At 36.5% G+C, this 18,538-nt stretch overlaps 1 protein-coding gene across 2 annotated transcripts in view; it reads right to left on the bottom strand.

The window, feature by feature from the left end:
- SMC4 (structural maintenance of chromosomes 4) overlaps window positions 1–18,538 on the bottom strand; it is a 44,924-nt gene that overhangs the window by 14,496 nt on the left and 11,890 nt on the right. For both annotated transcript variants that reach the window (XM_006861786.1, XM_006861787.1), the window contains exons 5-14: window positions 18,333–18,497; window positions 16,980–17,107; window positions 16,400–16,540; window positions 15,469–15,619; window positions 12,925–13,089; window positions 8,496–8,729; window positions 6,897–7,082; window positions 5,020–5,181; window positions 984–1,209; window positions 807–886 (exon numbers count right to left, since the gene is read on the bottom strand). In XM_006861786.1, coding sequence (XP_006861848.1) covers window positions 807–886; window positions 984–1,209; window positions 5,020–5,181; window positions 6,897–7,082; window positions 8,496–8,729; window positions 12,925–13,089; window positions 15,469–15,619; window positions 16,400–16,540; window positions 16,980–17,107; window positions 18,333–18,497 — 1,638 coding nt within the window. The remainder of the gene's footprint in view (window positions 1–806; window positions 887–983; window positions 1,210–5,019; window positions 5,182–6,896; window positions 7,083–8,495; window positions 8,730–12,924; window positions 13,090–15,468; window positions 15,620–16,399; window positions 16,541–16,979; window positions 17,108–18,332; window positions 18,498–18,538) is intronic.

Below are 18,538 nucleotides of genomic sequence, written 5' to 3'. Positions count from 1 at the left end.
TCAGACTCAAAATTACTAATACCAGTCCATTTCTGCTCACTAACGCCTACGATAGTGACATTTATGAAATCTATTTTATGTTTCACAACTACTTTTCCTAGATTCATACTTTGGACATTCCATATTCCAGTTATTAATGAATACAGCTGCTTCTCCTCATTTTGAGCTGTGCTCCATCAGCAAATGAAGGTCCCAAAAGTTTTATTGCATTCGCAACATTACAGTCAAGTCTACTTTGAGGAGGCAGCTCTTCCCAAGTCATACTCTGATTGTCTTCAAACATTAGGGGCTCATCTTCTGGCACTTACGTTGCTGCTAAGTGTTGTCGAGTCAATTCTGAATCACAGCAACCCTGTATAGGATTTCTGAGGTATGGCTGGTGAGCTTGAACCACTGACATTGTGGTTCAAACCAATCTTGCAGTCCAGAGCATTAACCTGTAGCACCACACCAGGACTCCAGAGCTGACAACATTCTGGTGCTATCTGACAGTGTTCCACTGCTATTCATAAAGTTTTCAGAGAATAAATATTCAGAAGTAGTCAGTTTTTTCTTCTTCCAAGTCTGTTTTCGTCTGGAAGCTCATGTGAAACCTGTCCACCATGGGTGACCCTGATGGTATTTAAAATACCATTGGCATAGCTTCTGGTATCACAGCAAGACATAAATCATCACAGAATGGCAATTGACAGACGAATGGTAGATGGCACATAATAGCAATACTTAAATTGGGTAAATTTTGCATTATGAGAAATCAGATCTCAATAAAGATTTTTTTTCAAAAAGTCAATTTTATAGATTCTGACCTCTTTTTCAGAGATTTCAACCACAACTGATGAACCCATTCTTCCTTTCATTACTTTGCTTCCACCGCCTGTCATTGTACCTGTAGAACAGGGGAGAGAAGTGAGCCTTGTTTGGTAAACGAATAAAATAGTTTATTTAATAGAAAATAAATAGATTAGAAAAGCAACCACTATTACCTGACTGTTCTATGATTTGTCCCTGTAATGTTACAACTCTCCATCTTCTGTCTTTTTGATATGCTACTCTTGTGGCTTGATCTAAGTTATTAGCTACTAAGGTGTCCCGTAAAGCAAAGTAAAAAGCTTGGCGAATTTTCTCATCTTTTACCTTTACCAAATCAAACAATCGAGGAGTATTTTCAGGAGTTTGAATTTTGGTCATTTTCTTTTCCCAAACTGCCATCTAAAAATAAGAAAATAAACAATGTAACATTCTTGTACTTATTCACTTAGGTAATAAACATGCATATAATGTAAGGCAACTATGTGAAGTTTTGAGTATCTGCATAAGTACTATTATTACTTTATTGTATTTGTAAGAATGCTACTATAAAACTATCACTATTCATAAATGTTAAGATCCTAGCACATGGAATTTCATGAATCCACATAAATCTGTTAAAATTAGTTAAGTTCAGCAAGATTGTGGGGCCAAGATTAACACATACACATGTGTGGCACTGCAGTATCAGGACGTGACTGTGAAATGGAAAGTCAGCAGTTCAAACCCACACGCTGCTCCTCAGAAATCTTATACTGGGTTGCTCTTTGAGTCAGAATTGACTCAGTGGTACTTAACACACTTACAATATAAAAATAAAATTAAGATAGTTCCTTTTACAAAAGTATTAAAAATAACATACTTCAGGAATGTAACAAAAAGTGTACATTGAGAGCTGCAAAACATTTTTGCACGAAATTGAATACCTAAATAAAACGGACATCTCATGTTCATAGTTGGAAAAGTTAATAATTTTATGAGCAATATTTCTTAAATTGATAAAAACTCAACTGCCTTATTTTTTTGGCAGAAAATCAATAAGCCAATCTTAAAATTTACATGGATTTTCAACCATCCAGAATAGTCCAAAACAGTCCTGACAGATTAGAATAAAATTAGAAAACAAATGTACCAATTTCCTAACTCCAAAGCTATAGTAAACATGCCTGGCTGATAATGTCCTGAAGTTACACATATGTTGTTGTTAAGTACCTTGGAGTTGGTTCCAACTCACAGTGACCCTAACACAGGGTTTCCGAGGCTGTAAATCTTTACAGGAGCAGACTCATCTCTCTCCTGCGTAACCACTGGTAGTTTCAAACTGTCGACTTTGAAGTCAGCATTCTGATTTGTAACTTCTATTGTTGTTGTTAAGTGCCGTCGAGTCTGTTCCGACCCATAGTGACCCTGTACCGGGTTTCCAAGACTGTAAATCCTTACGGGATCAGAAAGCCTCATCATTCTCCCGCGGAGCAGCTGATAGTTTCGAACTGCTGACCTTAAGTTTCGCAGCCCGTAATCAAGAGCCCAGAGACAAATTTATATATTTACTATTAAATGATTTTCATCAAGGGTGACACAATTGGGAAATGAATAACTTTATGAACAAATGGTGTTGTAATAACAGCAAAAAAAGACGCTGGATTGCTATATTACACTACATACAAAAATTCAAAATGAACCAAAGAACTGAACTCAAGAGATAGAACGTATAAAATTATGAGGCATAAATCCTGATGATTTTGGGTAAGGCAGTAGGCTTCTTAGATATGATACCAAAAGCACAAAGTAAACAAATAGAAATTCATCGAATTAAAAACATTTGTCTCCAAGGGCACCAAGAAAATGAAAAGGCAACCCATAGAATGTGAGAAAGTATTTGCAATTCATGTAATATGAAAAGGGACTTGTACAGGATTAATTAAAACAAAACAAAACAAAACAAAAACAACAACAAAAAAAAACCCAATAGGCAAAGAACTTAGGAAGATATTTCTGTAAAGAGAAACAAATGGTTTATATTAAGTGAACTAAAGGATGCTTGCTATCATTAGTAGAAATTGTGTGCTGTTGAGCTGGTTCCCACTCATTACAACTCTGTATAGCGTTTCTGACAGTGGTTGGTTGGTTTGAACTTGCAGACACCAGTCCAGTGTTTATCTTACATCTCCATTCCAAGGCTTTCATTGCCTTAGGGAATATAAATCAAAACCACAATAAGATTATCATTTTATATTCATTAGGATAGCTATTAACAACACAGAGGTGAAAAATAGCAAGTGTTGGTGAGGATGCTGAGAAACTGGAACCTCATGCATTGCTGGTGGTAAAGTAAAACAGTGTAGCCACAGTGGAAAAGTTTGCCAGTTTTAAAAAAAACTATACACACATTCATAAACCAAAACCCAAACTCACTGCCGAAGAGTTGTTTCTGACTCATAGCAATGGGTTTCTGAGATTAAAATTGAAGGGGCAGACGGCCCTCTTTTTCTAGTTGGGAAGGCTGGCAGCAAGCAGGTCTGAATCATTGACTTTCCAGTTAGCAGTCCTGTGCTTATCCTACAGTGTCATGCCAAAGGAAATGAATACGTATGTTCACACAAAAACTTGTCCGTACATGTTGACAGCAATGTTATTGCCAAAGCAGCCAAAAAGTGGAAACTGTCCAAACGTCCAGAAATTGAATGTGGCATAAGCACTCAATGGAGTATTAGTTTTGCCATAAAAAGGAATGAGTACATGACGGATTAACCTTAAAAGCATACTAAATAAAAGTAGCCATAAACCAAAGGCCTCATCATTAATTCCATTTATACAAAACAGAGAAATCTATAAACACAACGTAGATTATTATTAGCTGCTAACAGGGGTTGTTATGGAGCTCCAGTAGCATAGTGGTTATGAATCGGGTTGTGAATCGCAAGGTCAGCAGTTTGAAACCACCAGCTGTTCTGCGGGATAAAGACCAGGCTTTCTGCTCCCATAAATATTTACAGCCTTGGGAACCCTGTATAGGGTCACTATGAGTCGGAACAACTCCACAGCACATATCAACAACAGGGGTTGTTGGATGAAGAGTGCTAATGGGTATGGGGGTTTCTTCTTGGGGCAATGAAAATGTTCTGAAATTAGAAAATGGTGAACTACATTACGTGTACTGACAACCCACTGAACAGTACACGATTAAAAAAAAAAAAAAAAAAGTTTTATTGTGAATTATGTGATAGTTTACATGGGAGAACCCTAACTTTACATTCATCCTATTGTATATCGTTTCATTGCCAAGGTTACAATCCCCACCAAATACCTGAAGCGATACATCTGAGTTATGGTGTTGGTGAAGAAGACTGAATATACTACCAGAAGAACAAATCAGCTTTGTAATAAGTACAGCCAGAATGCCCCATAGAAGCTAGGGCAGGAAAGACTTTGTCTCACGTACTTTGAATACGCCCAAGAAAAGGACAACATGCTTGGAAAAGTAGACGATCAGCATACAATATGATGGTTCTCAACAAGTAGGACTGAAATAGTGGACTCAAACATGACAGTGATTGTGAGGATGGCTCAGGACCAGGCAATGTTTCATTCTGTTGTTCTGAGTCAGAACCGTCTAACAATAACATCAAACTCTTATTTTAAGAAATAAGAAAGAGACGAGGAGAGAGTCTTGGCTTCAATAGCAGGCAGGTTTATTGAGAGTAAACCTGGGAGGGGGTACTCTAAATCACCAAAAGAGACCAAGAGCCTGCCTGTTTTCTTACAGACTGGGGTATTTAAGGTGGTGTGATCCTGATACAGTTCTGGTAAGCTTCCAATGGGTGGGGTTATGGAGATTTTCCTGAAACTTCCAGGGGAAGGGTCTCTAGGTGTAATAAAGACTTAAGCTTTCCAGGACTGGAAGCTTAACCAAACAGGACTTTATTCAATAGCACCACTTGGTGTAGCTGCAATGCCATTTTGTTGATCAGGAGCAGGGTCCTTCATTTATAAAAACAAGTTATTGGTGGTGCAAGTCAGAATTGTCAAGTAGCAATCACTCTAACATTGGAATGTATATTCCTTTACACTGAATGATTTTTTTCACAACTGTAATATTAGGAGAGTAAAACAACTTTCAAAATCTATCGGGCACTCACTGAAAAACTATAAAAAGGAAACACTGCCATTTAAAAATTAAATTATACACAGCTCCTAATAAACAATACTCACCTTATCTAAACCTATGAACGTTGCAACTCCAATATTTTGTCTTTTAAGGAAGTTTACACATTCTTGGGCTGTATCAATAGAATCAACAACAATGTAGTCTAAGGCATGGCAACAAGATGAAATAGCAACATCATATTTTTCATCAATGGCTCCTAAATCCCCCTTATAATTAGGAGGAAGGGGAAAAAATTAAGAGGTAATTTAGCAAGGAATTAGGCAAAAACACAGGTTATTATATTATTTATTCACATAGATTTCTGAAACACGGTATGGTGCCAAATTGTAACCACTCATCTGTGGCTCAAACCTGCAAGTCACTCCTTGGAAACCATAGAGTTATGAGTACAAATTACTAGCAGGCATGTAAACACCGCACCCCACCACTTTAGCTAAAGAAACAGCTCCTTTCCCACATCAGGCTCAGAAGTTATAATGGTCCCTCAATTGCTTGCCTGTTGTTGTAGGCCACTGAGTTGATTCTAATGCATAGAAACTCTATAAGACAGAGTAGAACTGCTCCAGAGGTTTTCCAGGCTACAAATTCTTTACAAAAGCAGACTGCCATTATCTTTTGTATGGAGTGGCTGGTGAGTTAAAACTGCTAACTTGGTTAGCAGCCAAATGCTTTAATCACAGCACCACCTGGGCTGACTAACTGCCAGCCCAGCGTTTCTATATTACTTTCTGTTGATTTCTATATAATGAAGGTGATTATGTACATCTTAGCCATATTGAGCATCAAAAACAAACCAAACCACAAAACACCCTACGGTCATTGAGTTGACAAAAATTTACAGTGACTCTATACAGGGTTGCGGAGGCTATAAATCTTTACAGGAGCAGGAAGCCTCATCTTTCTCTCTTCAAGCAGTTGGTGGGTTTGAACTGCAAACCTTGTGGTTAGCAGTACAGTGCTTATTCTATGACATACCACTTTTAAGTGCCGTCGAGTCGTTTCTGACCCAGAACAGGGTTTCTGAGGCTGTAAATCTTTACGGGAGCAGCAAGCCTCATCTTTCTCCTGCAGAGCAGCTGGTAGTTTCGAACTGCTGACCTCGTGGTTCGCAGCCCGATTCATAACCACTACGCTACCATCATCTTTCTCTCTTCAAGCAGTTGGTGGGTATTAACTACAAACCTTGTGGTTAGTAGTACAGTGCTTTTCCTATCACATACCACCAGGGTTCCTGTAAATTCCGCATAATGGTATAAAACTCAGATAATTAAATTATTTTTATTCCTTAAAAAAAAAAAGTAAATAAAATTAAGATTTAAGTGATGTTTCGTTGTGGGAATTGCAATAAGTAAAGTTAAACAAAATGTGTTTGAACTGAATAGAAATCTGATTTTGTAAACACACCTTCGACCAACTCACTAACAAAATAGGGTTTTTAATAAAATTACCACTACTAGTTATTTGGAGTACCAGTATGGTGCTGTAGGTTAATGTGCCAGACTGCAAAGCTGTTTGAACTACAAGGTTGGTGGTTCAAGCTCACCAGCTGCTCCTCAGAAACCCTATGCAGGGTCGCTATGGGTTGGAACTGACTTGATGGCAGTTAACAACTAGTTATTTATCAGGTATGCACTGAAAAACTATACAATAGATAGGATTAAATGTATAAAATAAATTGAATCATCTCAAACTTAAAAAGGAACAATTTACTTTTAACATGGCAGGATCAGTATCATAAAAAAATGATATCAAGCCCCAGTATTTTTAAGAGGGAATATTTTAAAATGGATGCTCCCTAACATAAAAAAATGTTATGTACAGTGAGACTCAATATACAGTTCTTTATGCCACGATAAGAAAACAATTTATAATGAAGTCCATCAGAAAAATGTAAAATCATTCCTAAATAAATATACATTACCAATCTTCCATATATTCCTGGAATCCTGCCAGATTTTTTTTCTTGAATTATTGCATCAAGTACTTTCCCCCTACTTCGATTTGTTGCTAAAGAGCTCTTTGCTTCTTCAACTTTTTGGAAAAGATCATGGACCAAACTTTTGAAATTTATTTCTTCTTGTGTAAGTCTCTGAAGTTCTTTTTCTTTCTAAAAGTGGAATGTAAATGAATACCAGAAGCATTAGATCTTAAATATGCCAAACAGTGGCGTAAAAGTATATGGACTACTCCAATAATAGTAAGACACACACTTGAACCGGAACTCAGCTATCACACAGCAACTGATGGTTTGGTTTCAAAAGATATGGATGGGTTTAGTTTTATAGGACATATTTTGGGAAACAGTAATATAAAACATAGAAGTAACAAAAACATATTTGTTACATATATAGTAGCAGTCCATTTCAGTAGAGAAAATAGAGCTAAGGTTTGGAAATCACAATTTGGCATCTTATCACTATGCAGAAGGCATGTCCTAATTCTTAAATCCGGCCTTAATCCAAAAATAGATTCAGGTATGGGAGTTGAACAGGACTACAATTATGGTGTGTGCCTTTCTAATGTAATCAAAGGGGGAAAACCCCAGTGACCCACAGTTCTGAAGATAAGAAAATGAAGAGGGGAGCAATATGTTTCAACAGTCCTAGAGTTGAATAAAAAAGTCACACTGCCAGTGTGTGTGACCACATAAAAGCTCACAAACCAAAACTAATTTTTTTCTATTTCCAACTTAGCTGTAATTGTTTTTTTCGGCTGGAATTCTAATGACTCATTGCTTTATATTATTAGTACTAATACTATCCATCACTGGCATAAATGAAAACCCAAGTTATAGATACAAGTTATTTAACAAAAACATAGAAACCTGTGTATCACTAAGGAAGTTAGAAAAATCTACTGGATCTAATTTCAGTTTACATTTAAATTCTACATGTGTATGGTATGCCCTGACTAAAGTGTGCATTTAGAAAAATAAAACTTTTATTCTCAGTACAATTTGTCTTCAAACACAGCACTTCCTGTTGCCATATCATCCTGTCTAAAAAAAGACTTTGGAGATAATGTTCAAGTTCATGAAATTCCTTAGATACCTAATTCACTCAAGGGAAGGGTGGAGGGGAACTCCTGAGCTAAGCAAGGTAATTTATTAATTTATAACATTTTAGAACCCCAAGAGAGAAAATATTATATTCATAAAGTTGAAAACAAAAACAAACATTAACTCAGATATCTGAATATTCATTTATATCATTTTCATCTACTGTTGCATAAAAAGGCTACACTTACTAATCTTTTTCTTTTGGAAAGAGAATACTCAATGAAAAAAGTCTGTATCAGTCACTTCAGATACTGGAATTAAAAAAGACTTATGTGTGTATACTGGGTTGATATGGGTCAGAATTGACAGCACTTCATAACAACATGTGTGTATATGATGGCGCTTCAAAAAGTTTGTGGAAAAATTCCATTATCTTTTCAATTTTTCCACAAACATTTTTGGAGTCCCCTGGTATATATAACAGGGTCAAAGTTCAGATGACACTCAGAAACTAGTATTTACCTCTTTTAATTCTTGTTCAGTTTGAGGGAGTTTTGCCTCTATATCTCCAATTGCAACTTTCCTTTCTTTGAGAGTCTCAGAAGCTGCAATTAGAGCTTCCTTGGCCTTACTCAATTGAGACACTGCAGTATTATGACGACTGAGATAGATGTCAAGTTCAGATTGGGCTACATCCATCTTTGAGCGTGCTTCATTTACTGATTTACTGAAACCCATAAGTTCTTTCTCGCGATTCTGTTAAAATACAACAAACTTAATTAATCTCACATATTTTATTACAAATAGCATAGACATGTATCTTTAAATTTAAAAGTACTAAAGTTAAGGAACTCTGGCAGCACAATAGTTAGGTAATTAGCAACTCCAAGGTGATTGGTTCAAACTTACTAGCCTTCTTCAAGTGAGAATGATATGGGAGTCTGTTTTAGAATGATATTGTGCTGTTGGTAAATGTGCTGCACTGTAATGCTGGTTTGAAACGCAAGGTTAGCAGTTCAATCATAGTGATCCTGTATACAAGTAGTATAGTGTATATAATCCTATACCGGGTCAGTGTGATTGTAACTGATTCGATTGGCACTTTATAGCAACAACAACCAGCAATGGATGAGAAGTTCCAGTTTCTTCACAGCCTTGCTGAAAACTATCATTTCTCAATTTTGTGTGGAGCTGTGGGCTAATGTGCTCGACTGCAAACTCAGTTTGAACTTCAAGGTCAGCTACTCAAGCTCACCAGTCATTCGTTGGAAATAGGGTGGTCACCATGAATTGGAACCAACTCAACAGACTTAACAGTAATGGCTAATGAAGGGAACCTGATGACACTTTGGGTTAAGATTTGGCTGCTAACAAAAACAAAACAAAACAAAACAACAACAACGACAACAAAAAAAACGCCTGTTGTTCAAACCCACCAGACACTCTTAGGAGAAAGATAAGGCAGTGCTTTATTGTAAATAATTAAGCCTTAGAAGCCCTATGGGGCATTTCTAAGTTCTGCTCTATCCTACAGCTTAATCAACTCATCTGCAGTGGGTTTAATAGCTAACGACACTGAACATCTTTCATGTGCATTTTGGCCATTCAAATATCCTCTTTGGTGAAATATCTTTGCAAGTCTTCTGCCCTTTTTTTGGTATTGTCTTTTTATTATAAAGAAGTTAAAAAAAAAAAAAAAAAAAAGGATTATTAGGCCTTTATCAAATACATAGGAGTCCTGGTATAACATTATGAGTTAATGCATTGGACCACAAAGTTGTCGGTTCAAACTCACCAACTGCTTTTTTAAAACCCTATTGAGGGTTGCTATAGGTCTGAACCGACTTGACGGCACATTAACTGTCAGATACATGGAGTCCTGCTGGTGTGGCACTGTGGGTAAATGCACTGGATTTGCAAGGTTGGTTTGAATTTCAAGGTTGGCGATTCAAGCCTACCAGCTAACTCGGAAACCCTGTCCACAGTCACTATGGATTGGAATTGACTCGACAGCACTTAACAACAAACCAGATACATGTTGTTGTTAAGTACCACTGAGATGGTTCCAACTCAGTGACCCTGTATAGGGTTTCCAAAACTCATCTTTCTCCCAAAGGGTACCACACTAACCTTGTGGTGGTGGCTGCTATTATTTAAGTGCTGTCAAGTCAGTTCTGACTCATAGTGACTCTGTATAGGGTTTCTGCAGCGCAACTGGTGGGTTTGAACTGCCAACCCTGTGGTTCGCAATTCAGTGCCGATCCACAGCGCCGCACCAGAATCCCACCTTGTGGTTAGTAGTCCTAGACTTATCCAACCAGCAATGGATGAGAAGTTTCAGTTTCTTCTAATGGTTTTGAATTGCTGACATCAGTGAGCAGACCAGTGCTTACCCTACAGTACTACCTATACTACTGGCAAAATGGAAGAGACACTAATGAAAAGTTTGTACCTCACAAAGTCAAACACAGAATTACCATATGACCCAGCAATCCCAATCCTAGGAATATTCTCCTAAGTGAAAGTAGGACCAGGTACAGAAGTATGTGTGGCGCTATGGGCTAATGTGTCAGACTGCAAAGCCATTTTAACTGCAAGGTCGGGAGTTTAAGCTCATCAGCTGCTCCTCGGAACCCTATACAGGGTTGCTATGGTTAGGAACTGATTCGATGGCACTTCACAACAACAACAGAAGTAAACCAGTGTTCTTTGCAGCACTTTTTACAATAGCCAAAAGGTAGAACTGAAATGTCTGTTAACAGATAAAAGGAAAAACAAGGTCATGAGCATCCTACGACTACACCAGTACTTGCCCATTTATAGAGGCTTAGAACTAGTTCTGTCATGGCCCAGGACAGGAACAGACTAGAATTTTTACAATTCAGTTGACTCCACTCTGTAATCAGAAAGGGAAAATTATGGGTCAAAGTTGCGGAATGGTAAACTCAGAAGTGGCATATTGTTCTTAAGTGCCGTCAAGTCAGTTCTGACCCATAGCAACTCTGTATATAGTTTCCAAGGAGCAGCTAGTGAACCTAAATTGCCGAGCTTGCAAATCAAACCAACTTTGCAGTCCAGCGCATTAACGAGTGTCATACCATAGGAAGTTCTTTTCAAGAGCCTGATGCATGAGATTGGATTACTGCAGGAATGTGGAGAGGCAAACACATTCAAAGTGTCATAGTCAGCCACCACCTTTGGAGCCCTGCTTTAATGCAATGTATATTTGCCTTCACTTTGAAATGACTGAACTGAACCCTTGTTTTGTTTTTAAGTGGTGTGGAGTTTGTTCTGAATAAGGTGGTGGTTATGTCATGGAGTTACTTCCGAATCAGTGACCCTGTATAGGGTTTCAAAAGAGAGGCCGGTGAGTTTGAATCACTGATCTTGTGGGTCAAATAACGTTGAGGTCCAGTATATGCATTTTCCTGCAGCTCTAGGAGTGGCTTGTGGGTTTGAATTGCTGACCTGTTAGAGATAGCATTCCCAGTACTTATCCTACAACTCCAGGACAGGATCCCAGAACCACCCATACTTGTAACAAATTTTCCCTCATAATCACCTTAAAGTTGTTGCACATATAGTTCAAAATCATTGAAAGGGCTTTAAACCTTTTCTTGCATTAAAATAAATAAGGCTAAATAAGAACCATATACACCTATTCCAACAGACCTATAAATTCTTACAGTTAACAAATGTTTTCTAGTTTGTAAGCTGTGGGTTGCCACTGAGCAACAGGACAGTTGCAAAAGGGCAAATACTGAATGATTTCACATATAATTTCAAATATATACACGGTAAGGACTGTACAAACTAACTGCAAAATTGGCGTTTCAAACCCACCAACCACTCGTTGGAAACTGTACAGGAGGAGTTCTATGAATAGAACTGACTCAAAGGTACATAATACAACATCATAGAAACCAAGGTTTCTAACTATTTCATTGTAGTTTTATTCCCTACTGAGAATTTATATTTCTACATCAGACTTAATGAATCAGAATCTACATTTTAACAAGATCCCCAACCACCAGACCACCAGTTAAATCCCACTGCCACCCACTAAACATCATTTGATAAGTGTTGCATAAATCAAGAGAAATGCTAATTTATCATTTTCATTTTGGCCACTGTTTTGTACTTTCAGTGTCTTCCATCATAGGGGGCTGATTTCACAGCAATACGTCTACAATATTTATTCTGTTGTGATCCTTAAGGTTCTCACTGGCTAAATTCCAGCAGAATGGTAGGCCTGCCTTTCTAGTTTGTCTTAGTCTGGAAGTGCCATTGAAATCAGTTTCCAGGGTGGCAGAGCTTACAGCATCAGAGCAATAAGTAAGTCACAACAATGCAACAAATTGACATACTGGTCACGGCTGCTCAAAGTCAGTACATTCATTAAGTAGCTGGATGTCTGCCATCACATTATAAAGAGAAATGAAGAAATCTGGATTTGAGACTTGCTTTGTCATAAGATGGTAGATGCACAGAAGTATTTAATACACATTAGAGGGGCATATGTTAAAACCCAGTTTCCAATGCTACAGAACTGATTAAGTTTTCAATTTTTCAGTCTTTTCTTTTAAAATAGAGGAGTCCTGTTGTGAGGCTGTGGATAAGCACTTGACCTCAAGGTCAGTTTGAACTGCAAGGTTGGTGGTTCGAACTCACCGGTCACTATTCAGAAACACTATATAGGGTCGCTATGAGACGGAATCGAACTGGCACTTAACAATAACATTAAATTCTTATTGGATTAATTCTTTTTTAAACTCAGAAAACAGAAAAGTCAGTATGGAAAAGTGTCTACATTGGCCATCTCTAAGAAGGTTAGCTATTTAGAAAAATAAAAGGTTTTCTGCCTTTTAGTGTACCTGTTAAAAAAAACATTTTTTTCAAACAAAAAGTAATGCAGCTACTAAAATTAACATTAATTGATAATGAATCGTACTTCTTTCTCTTTCTGAAGTCCTTGTGTTTCTTGTTTAAGGCTATCCATAACTTCCTTTAATTTTTTTTCTTCTTTCTCTTTTTCCTTCTCAAGGACATTGCTTCTAGTTGTTGTCTCAGTTATTATATTCTCACTCTTGGCAGGTATACTTTTATACTCTCCAACCTAAATATTACATATAAAATTAAAGTTATAGAAACATGTATTATAGGACCACCCAATACAACGAATAACTTGAGTTACTTGAAAGAATATCTCAGGGTACTCTAGGTCTTTAGTGTTTTCATTGAACCAGATGGCTTTATCAAGTATTCTTTTTTTATTTAAACTTTTCATTGAAAATTGGGTGAAGGTTTAAAGAGATCAGTTTTCCATTCAACAATCAATACACATTTTGACTCATCTTACAATCCCCACAATATTACATCATGTATCCTACTTCCTTCCTCCGAGTGTTTCCTGTTTCCACTCCTCCTCTCCTAACTCTTCTGTACTTTCTTCTTTGGGTAAATGCTGCTCTTCTGATCTCAAATGATTTAGTCTAAGGTGTGCTTACCTTATTAGCTATGGACCAATTATACGCCAAGTAATAGATAGGTCTACATAGTTCCCTTTGTAGACCTATCTATTATTTGGCGTATAATTTGGCCATGGAGGTGAGTTCAGTTCCAAATCTGAAAGGCAACTAAGGTCAATAGTCTACAGTATACCACCAGTCTCTATCCAACATAGTATATTATAATTTTAAGTTTTGTTCCAATTTTTCTCCCACTCTATCCTGGGCCTTCTGTGATTCCTTTCAGAGCAGTTGGTAACCAGGCACTATCTAGTTCTTCTGATCTCAGGTCAAGGAAATTAATGTTCTCATGGTCCATTAGACTAATTGTTTCCATGTGTCTTTTTAACAGTATACTATAACTTCTAACAAATTGCCTTTATACACACAAGCTTCTTTTAAAATCCTAAGCTCTTACGGTTTTAACTAAGTCACTGGAGGACCAGTATTTTATTCCATTAATAACTAAAACTAAATCCACTGATGACTTAGAGCAAAATCAAAGGATAGAAGAGTTGCTGTTGTTATAAGTGCTGTCGAATTGATTCCGACCCCTAGAGACCTGGTATAGGGTTTCCAAGGAGTAACTGGTGAGCTTAAACCGCACACCTTGCAGTTCAAAACGACTTTGCAATCTGATGCATTAGACCACAGCACCATCTACAACTTTTTAAGTAATAGTGATTTACCACCTACCTACTTCTGGTGTAAGGAGCTCTGGTAGTGGTTACGAATCAGGCAGCAAACCTAAGGTCAGCTGTTTGAAACTACCAGCTGTTCCGTGGGAGAAATATGAGGTTTTCTGCTCGCGTAAACACTTACGGACTCAGAAACCCTGTACAGGGTCGCTATAAATTGGAATCGACTTCACGACACATAACAACTTCTGGCGTGGCGCTGTAGAATAAGCAATGGTCTGCAAACCACAAGATCAGCGGTTTTGCTCCACAGAAACCCTATAGAGAGTTGCTATGAGTCAGAATTGACTAATTGGCACTTAACAACCTACTTTTGTAACTATCGATTTATATTCTTACAACAGTCAAGCTTGATGTAATCAGTTCGAGATTATTCCCAAATTGTTACTTTCTGTATTCTGAGTATATAGCACAGGAGTTACAGATCCTAAAATGGTACTCTTCAAATACTGATTCACATAAGATTTGTTAGATGTTACCAAGTAAAACTGTCTGTAAACATATATATTTGGAAAATTGTGAGATTGTAAAAAAAAAAAAAAAAAAAGTAATCACCATATGATTATATGGTACAAAGTTTTCTCACTGATTTGGCTATAAAAATAGTTGTCATTAATCATTGTAATCTTATGTATATCAGTAGAATATGTGCTTCATAGGATTTTCAGTAGAAAGTTTCTATTTTTTTTTCTGAAGTAAATTATCATGTCTTCCTTCTGAGATGTCTCTGGGTACACTTAGACTTCTAACTTTTTAATTAGCAACCAATAACATTAACCCTTTTAAATTATGATATTCCCCCTTTGAAGAGGGAACTTCTGCTTTGATCCTCTTAGAAGACAGATAACATAAAAATAAAAATCCCAACAAAACCTATGATACTCAAGAAAAAATTTCCTTAACCACTAATATGATGATTTCCCTGCAATGCATATTGTAAGTTCTAAATGCATTGCATAATAAAGTTATCCCTTGTGGAGAAAAGCCAGGGTCAGAGATAAATCTTACAACATTCAGAGCTAAACTCATTCTCTCAATTAATAAGAAGCAAGCAAATCTATGGAGTCCTGGTGTGGCACTGTGGGTTAAAGCGCCAGAATGCAAAGCCGTCTAAACTGCAAGGCAGCAGTTCAAGCTCACTACGTGCTCCTTGGAAACTCCATACCGGGTTGCTATGGGTCAGAATCAGCTCAATAGCACTTTAACAACAACAAAGCTATCTATAGAGAATAATGAAAAGTACATCTGGTTTTTAGACATAAAATTTCATTTCTTCTCCCCAACACCTACCTTTTCTTTATCTTTTTGAAGTTGTTTCTCCAATTTTTTGACCTTACTTGTAGCATGTTTTAACTTTTCCCGAACTTGAACATCTTCCAAATCTAGCTGGGTAAATTTTTCTTTGTTCTCCTCAATAAATTTTGTAATTTTGTTCAGTTTCCTAATAAAGCCAAGAAAATCATGTCACTATTTTGGATAATCAGATGTTTTAAAGCTATGTTACAAACTAGGCCTGGGGCACTTATTTTATAAATGTTTCCAACGAAGGACCTTAAAATTCTGCCTATTCTAAGCTGATCCCTCCAACCCTGCCCTGGTATTTGAGAAAGACGATAAAATTTGTATATTATTTCACCCTTCCTTGGTGGATAGGAAATACATTTTCTAGAGACTGTAATATGTGGTTTCCTAAAAACATTACCATAAAAGGACATGAAAATATTTAAAAAAATAATAATAAAACAAAAATCATACCAAGAGATACTGGTTGAGTACGAACACAATAAAATTAAAATTCTACCTCTGAATCAGATTTGTGGACTGTTCATTCTTCAGACTAACCCATCAAGTCAAACGCTTATTTTTGCTGTAATGTTTTGTGTTATTGTGTTCTGTCACTAGGGGGTAGCATCCTCCATTATTTTGTGACTTCAAAGTTTGACATTCAATCTGTAATAATGATGAATGGATGCAGGGCAATTTAAATTTTATTGGATTTTGGTGGGTGTATGGCAAAAGGAGATCATTTTATATGAATTATATGCATAACAATAAGGTAATCAGTTTATGTGAGGGGGCTTCAAAAAGCTTGTCATAAATTGGAAAACCGAATGGAAATTTCTTTCCCAAACTTTTTTCAGGTTCTCTCATATACAGACACACATTAATAAAATTAATTAATCTAAATACTATGGGAGTATTAAGTAAAAAAAAAAGTTACTTCTCTACATCTTTGACAGCTTTATTTTTAGCTTTCATTTCATTTGATAATGTATTGCTTTTCTCATTAATTGCTTTGGTGTCTTCATGAATTTTCTCCTTTTGAGTTTCCATTTCAGCAATTCTTTTCTGCAGATCGTAACTAGAAGACGGGGAAAAAAATTGGAGGCCCAAAAATTCCATTTTTAAAATTTCTAATTATTTATTTTAAAAAAACCTAGCTGTTTCTAAAGTATTCTTAATACATTTAATAATTACAGTAATTAATTACAGGTTAATTACCAGATAGAAGGCTAGGAATCTGGAATAGAACAGGTTCAATGTAAACAAACAAACAAACAAATCAGACCTGCTTATTATAGGAATGTTTTCTTTAAAGTACATGTAAAGCATTAAGTATACTAAAATACTTGTGTACTACCCTTCCAACTTAAAGTAGAATAATAAAGAGACAACTTCAATGCTGGGGGAAACAACACTAATTCAGTGAATTAACCACATAAAAACTATATACAATATTCCCTCAACCATATTTTTCTAATATAGAAAAATGATAATTTTAATTGGATAAAAGTACTTACATGTAATACTGACAAATGTGATTCTTTTTCCTAAATATTTCATTTTCCAAAGTAAGAAATTCAATAGCTATATTTTTCTCTCCTTCTAAGGCATCTTTTTCTTTTTCTACCATCTTAACTCTGTTTAACTAAAAAAAATAAAAATAAAAAATTGACTATGCATATTTTATGTGAATTTAAATGTATACTCTGAATTTGAAGTTTCCCAACATTTAGTAGAAACATATAAACTCTATTACAAGGAGAATGGTCAATTTTAATGACACTACCTCACCACTGGACCAATAAACAACATTCTTATCAACGGAGAAAAGACTGAGGTTGTCAAGGCCTTCATTCTTCTTGGATCAACTATCAACAGTCATGGAAGCATCAGTCAAGAAATCAAATGATGTATTGCATTAGGCAAAGTTGTTTCACAAGACTTTTTTAAAGTGTTGAAGAGCAAAGATATCAGCTTGAGGACTAAGGCGTGCCTGAATCAAGCCATGGTATTTCAATAACCTCATATGCATATGAAAGTTGGACAGTAAGTAAGGGAGATCGTAGAATTGACACTTTTGAGTTATGGTGTTGGAGGAGAATATTGAAAGTGCCACGGGCTGCCCATAAAACCAAAAGATCTGTGGTTGGAAAAAGTGCAGCCAGAGCGCTCCTTGCAGGCCAAGATGGCCAAACTTCGTCTCTCATACTATGGACATATTGTCAGGAGGGACCAGTCACTGGAGAAGCATATCATGTTTGGTAAGGTGGAGGGTCAGAGAAAAAGAAGACCCCCAGTGAGATGGATTGGCCAAGTGGCAGCATCAATGGGCTGAAGTATGGCAATAATGGTGAGGGTGGCCCAGGAACGGGCAGTGTTTCGCTCTGCTGTGCGTAAGTCGGCACTGACTCGATGACACCTAATAGCAACAACCATCAACCAAAACTAAAATTCAATCTAGTGAAGTATGTATTTCTTCAGTTTATGCAGTTATTGGTTAACAAATGAGATCCATTCCTAAGACGTCTTTAAATAGGTTAAGTAGATGAGTTAGAACACATCCATATGATGCTTCTTTTGCCTGGATTTAGAGTACATATAAGCTGAAAGAGTTTTTGCATGATTTAAAATATACATATGAAGGTGATGAATTTGTTTTTAGCAGGTGCTGGTTTGATTGTTTCAAAGTGAGGGCAAATTTACATTAACATTAAAGGGCAAGTCCAAGTAGTCCATAAGTGGGATGTTTGTAACCCAAGGAAGGACTGCCTATTAATTCTAATGACTTATAACTTGAAAAAACTCATGGAAATATTTTAGTCATAAATGTGACATTTAAATTTTTAACCAAAATCTTTATAAAGATTCACCTTCTCTCCTCTGTGCTCATTTAATATTTCAACTCTCCGACAAAGAACTTTAATAGGTTCATTGAGTCGCCCACAACCAATGATATCTTCTAAATATTCAAGCATACCCTCATCATGTTCAGTTTGGCCTTTTGGTTTCATCATAGCAATTTGCTCAACTTCACCCTTTGAAAAAAAAAAACAAGTTGAATTTCATATATTCACTG

This window comes from Chrysochloris asiatica, unplaced genomic scaffold (assembly GCF_000296735.1).
Source record: "Chrysochloris asiatica unplaced genomic scaffold, ChrAsi1.0 scaffold00043, whole genome shotgun sequence".
NCBI lineage: Eukaryota > Metazoa > Chordata > Mammalia > Afrosoricida > Chrysochloridae > Chrysochloris > Chrysochloris asiatica.
Note: the sequence above shows the minus strand (reverse complement) of the source record. Positions and strands in the feature narration are given on the sequence as shown.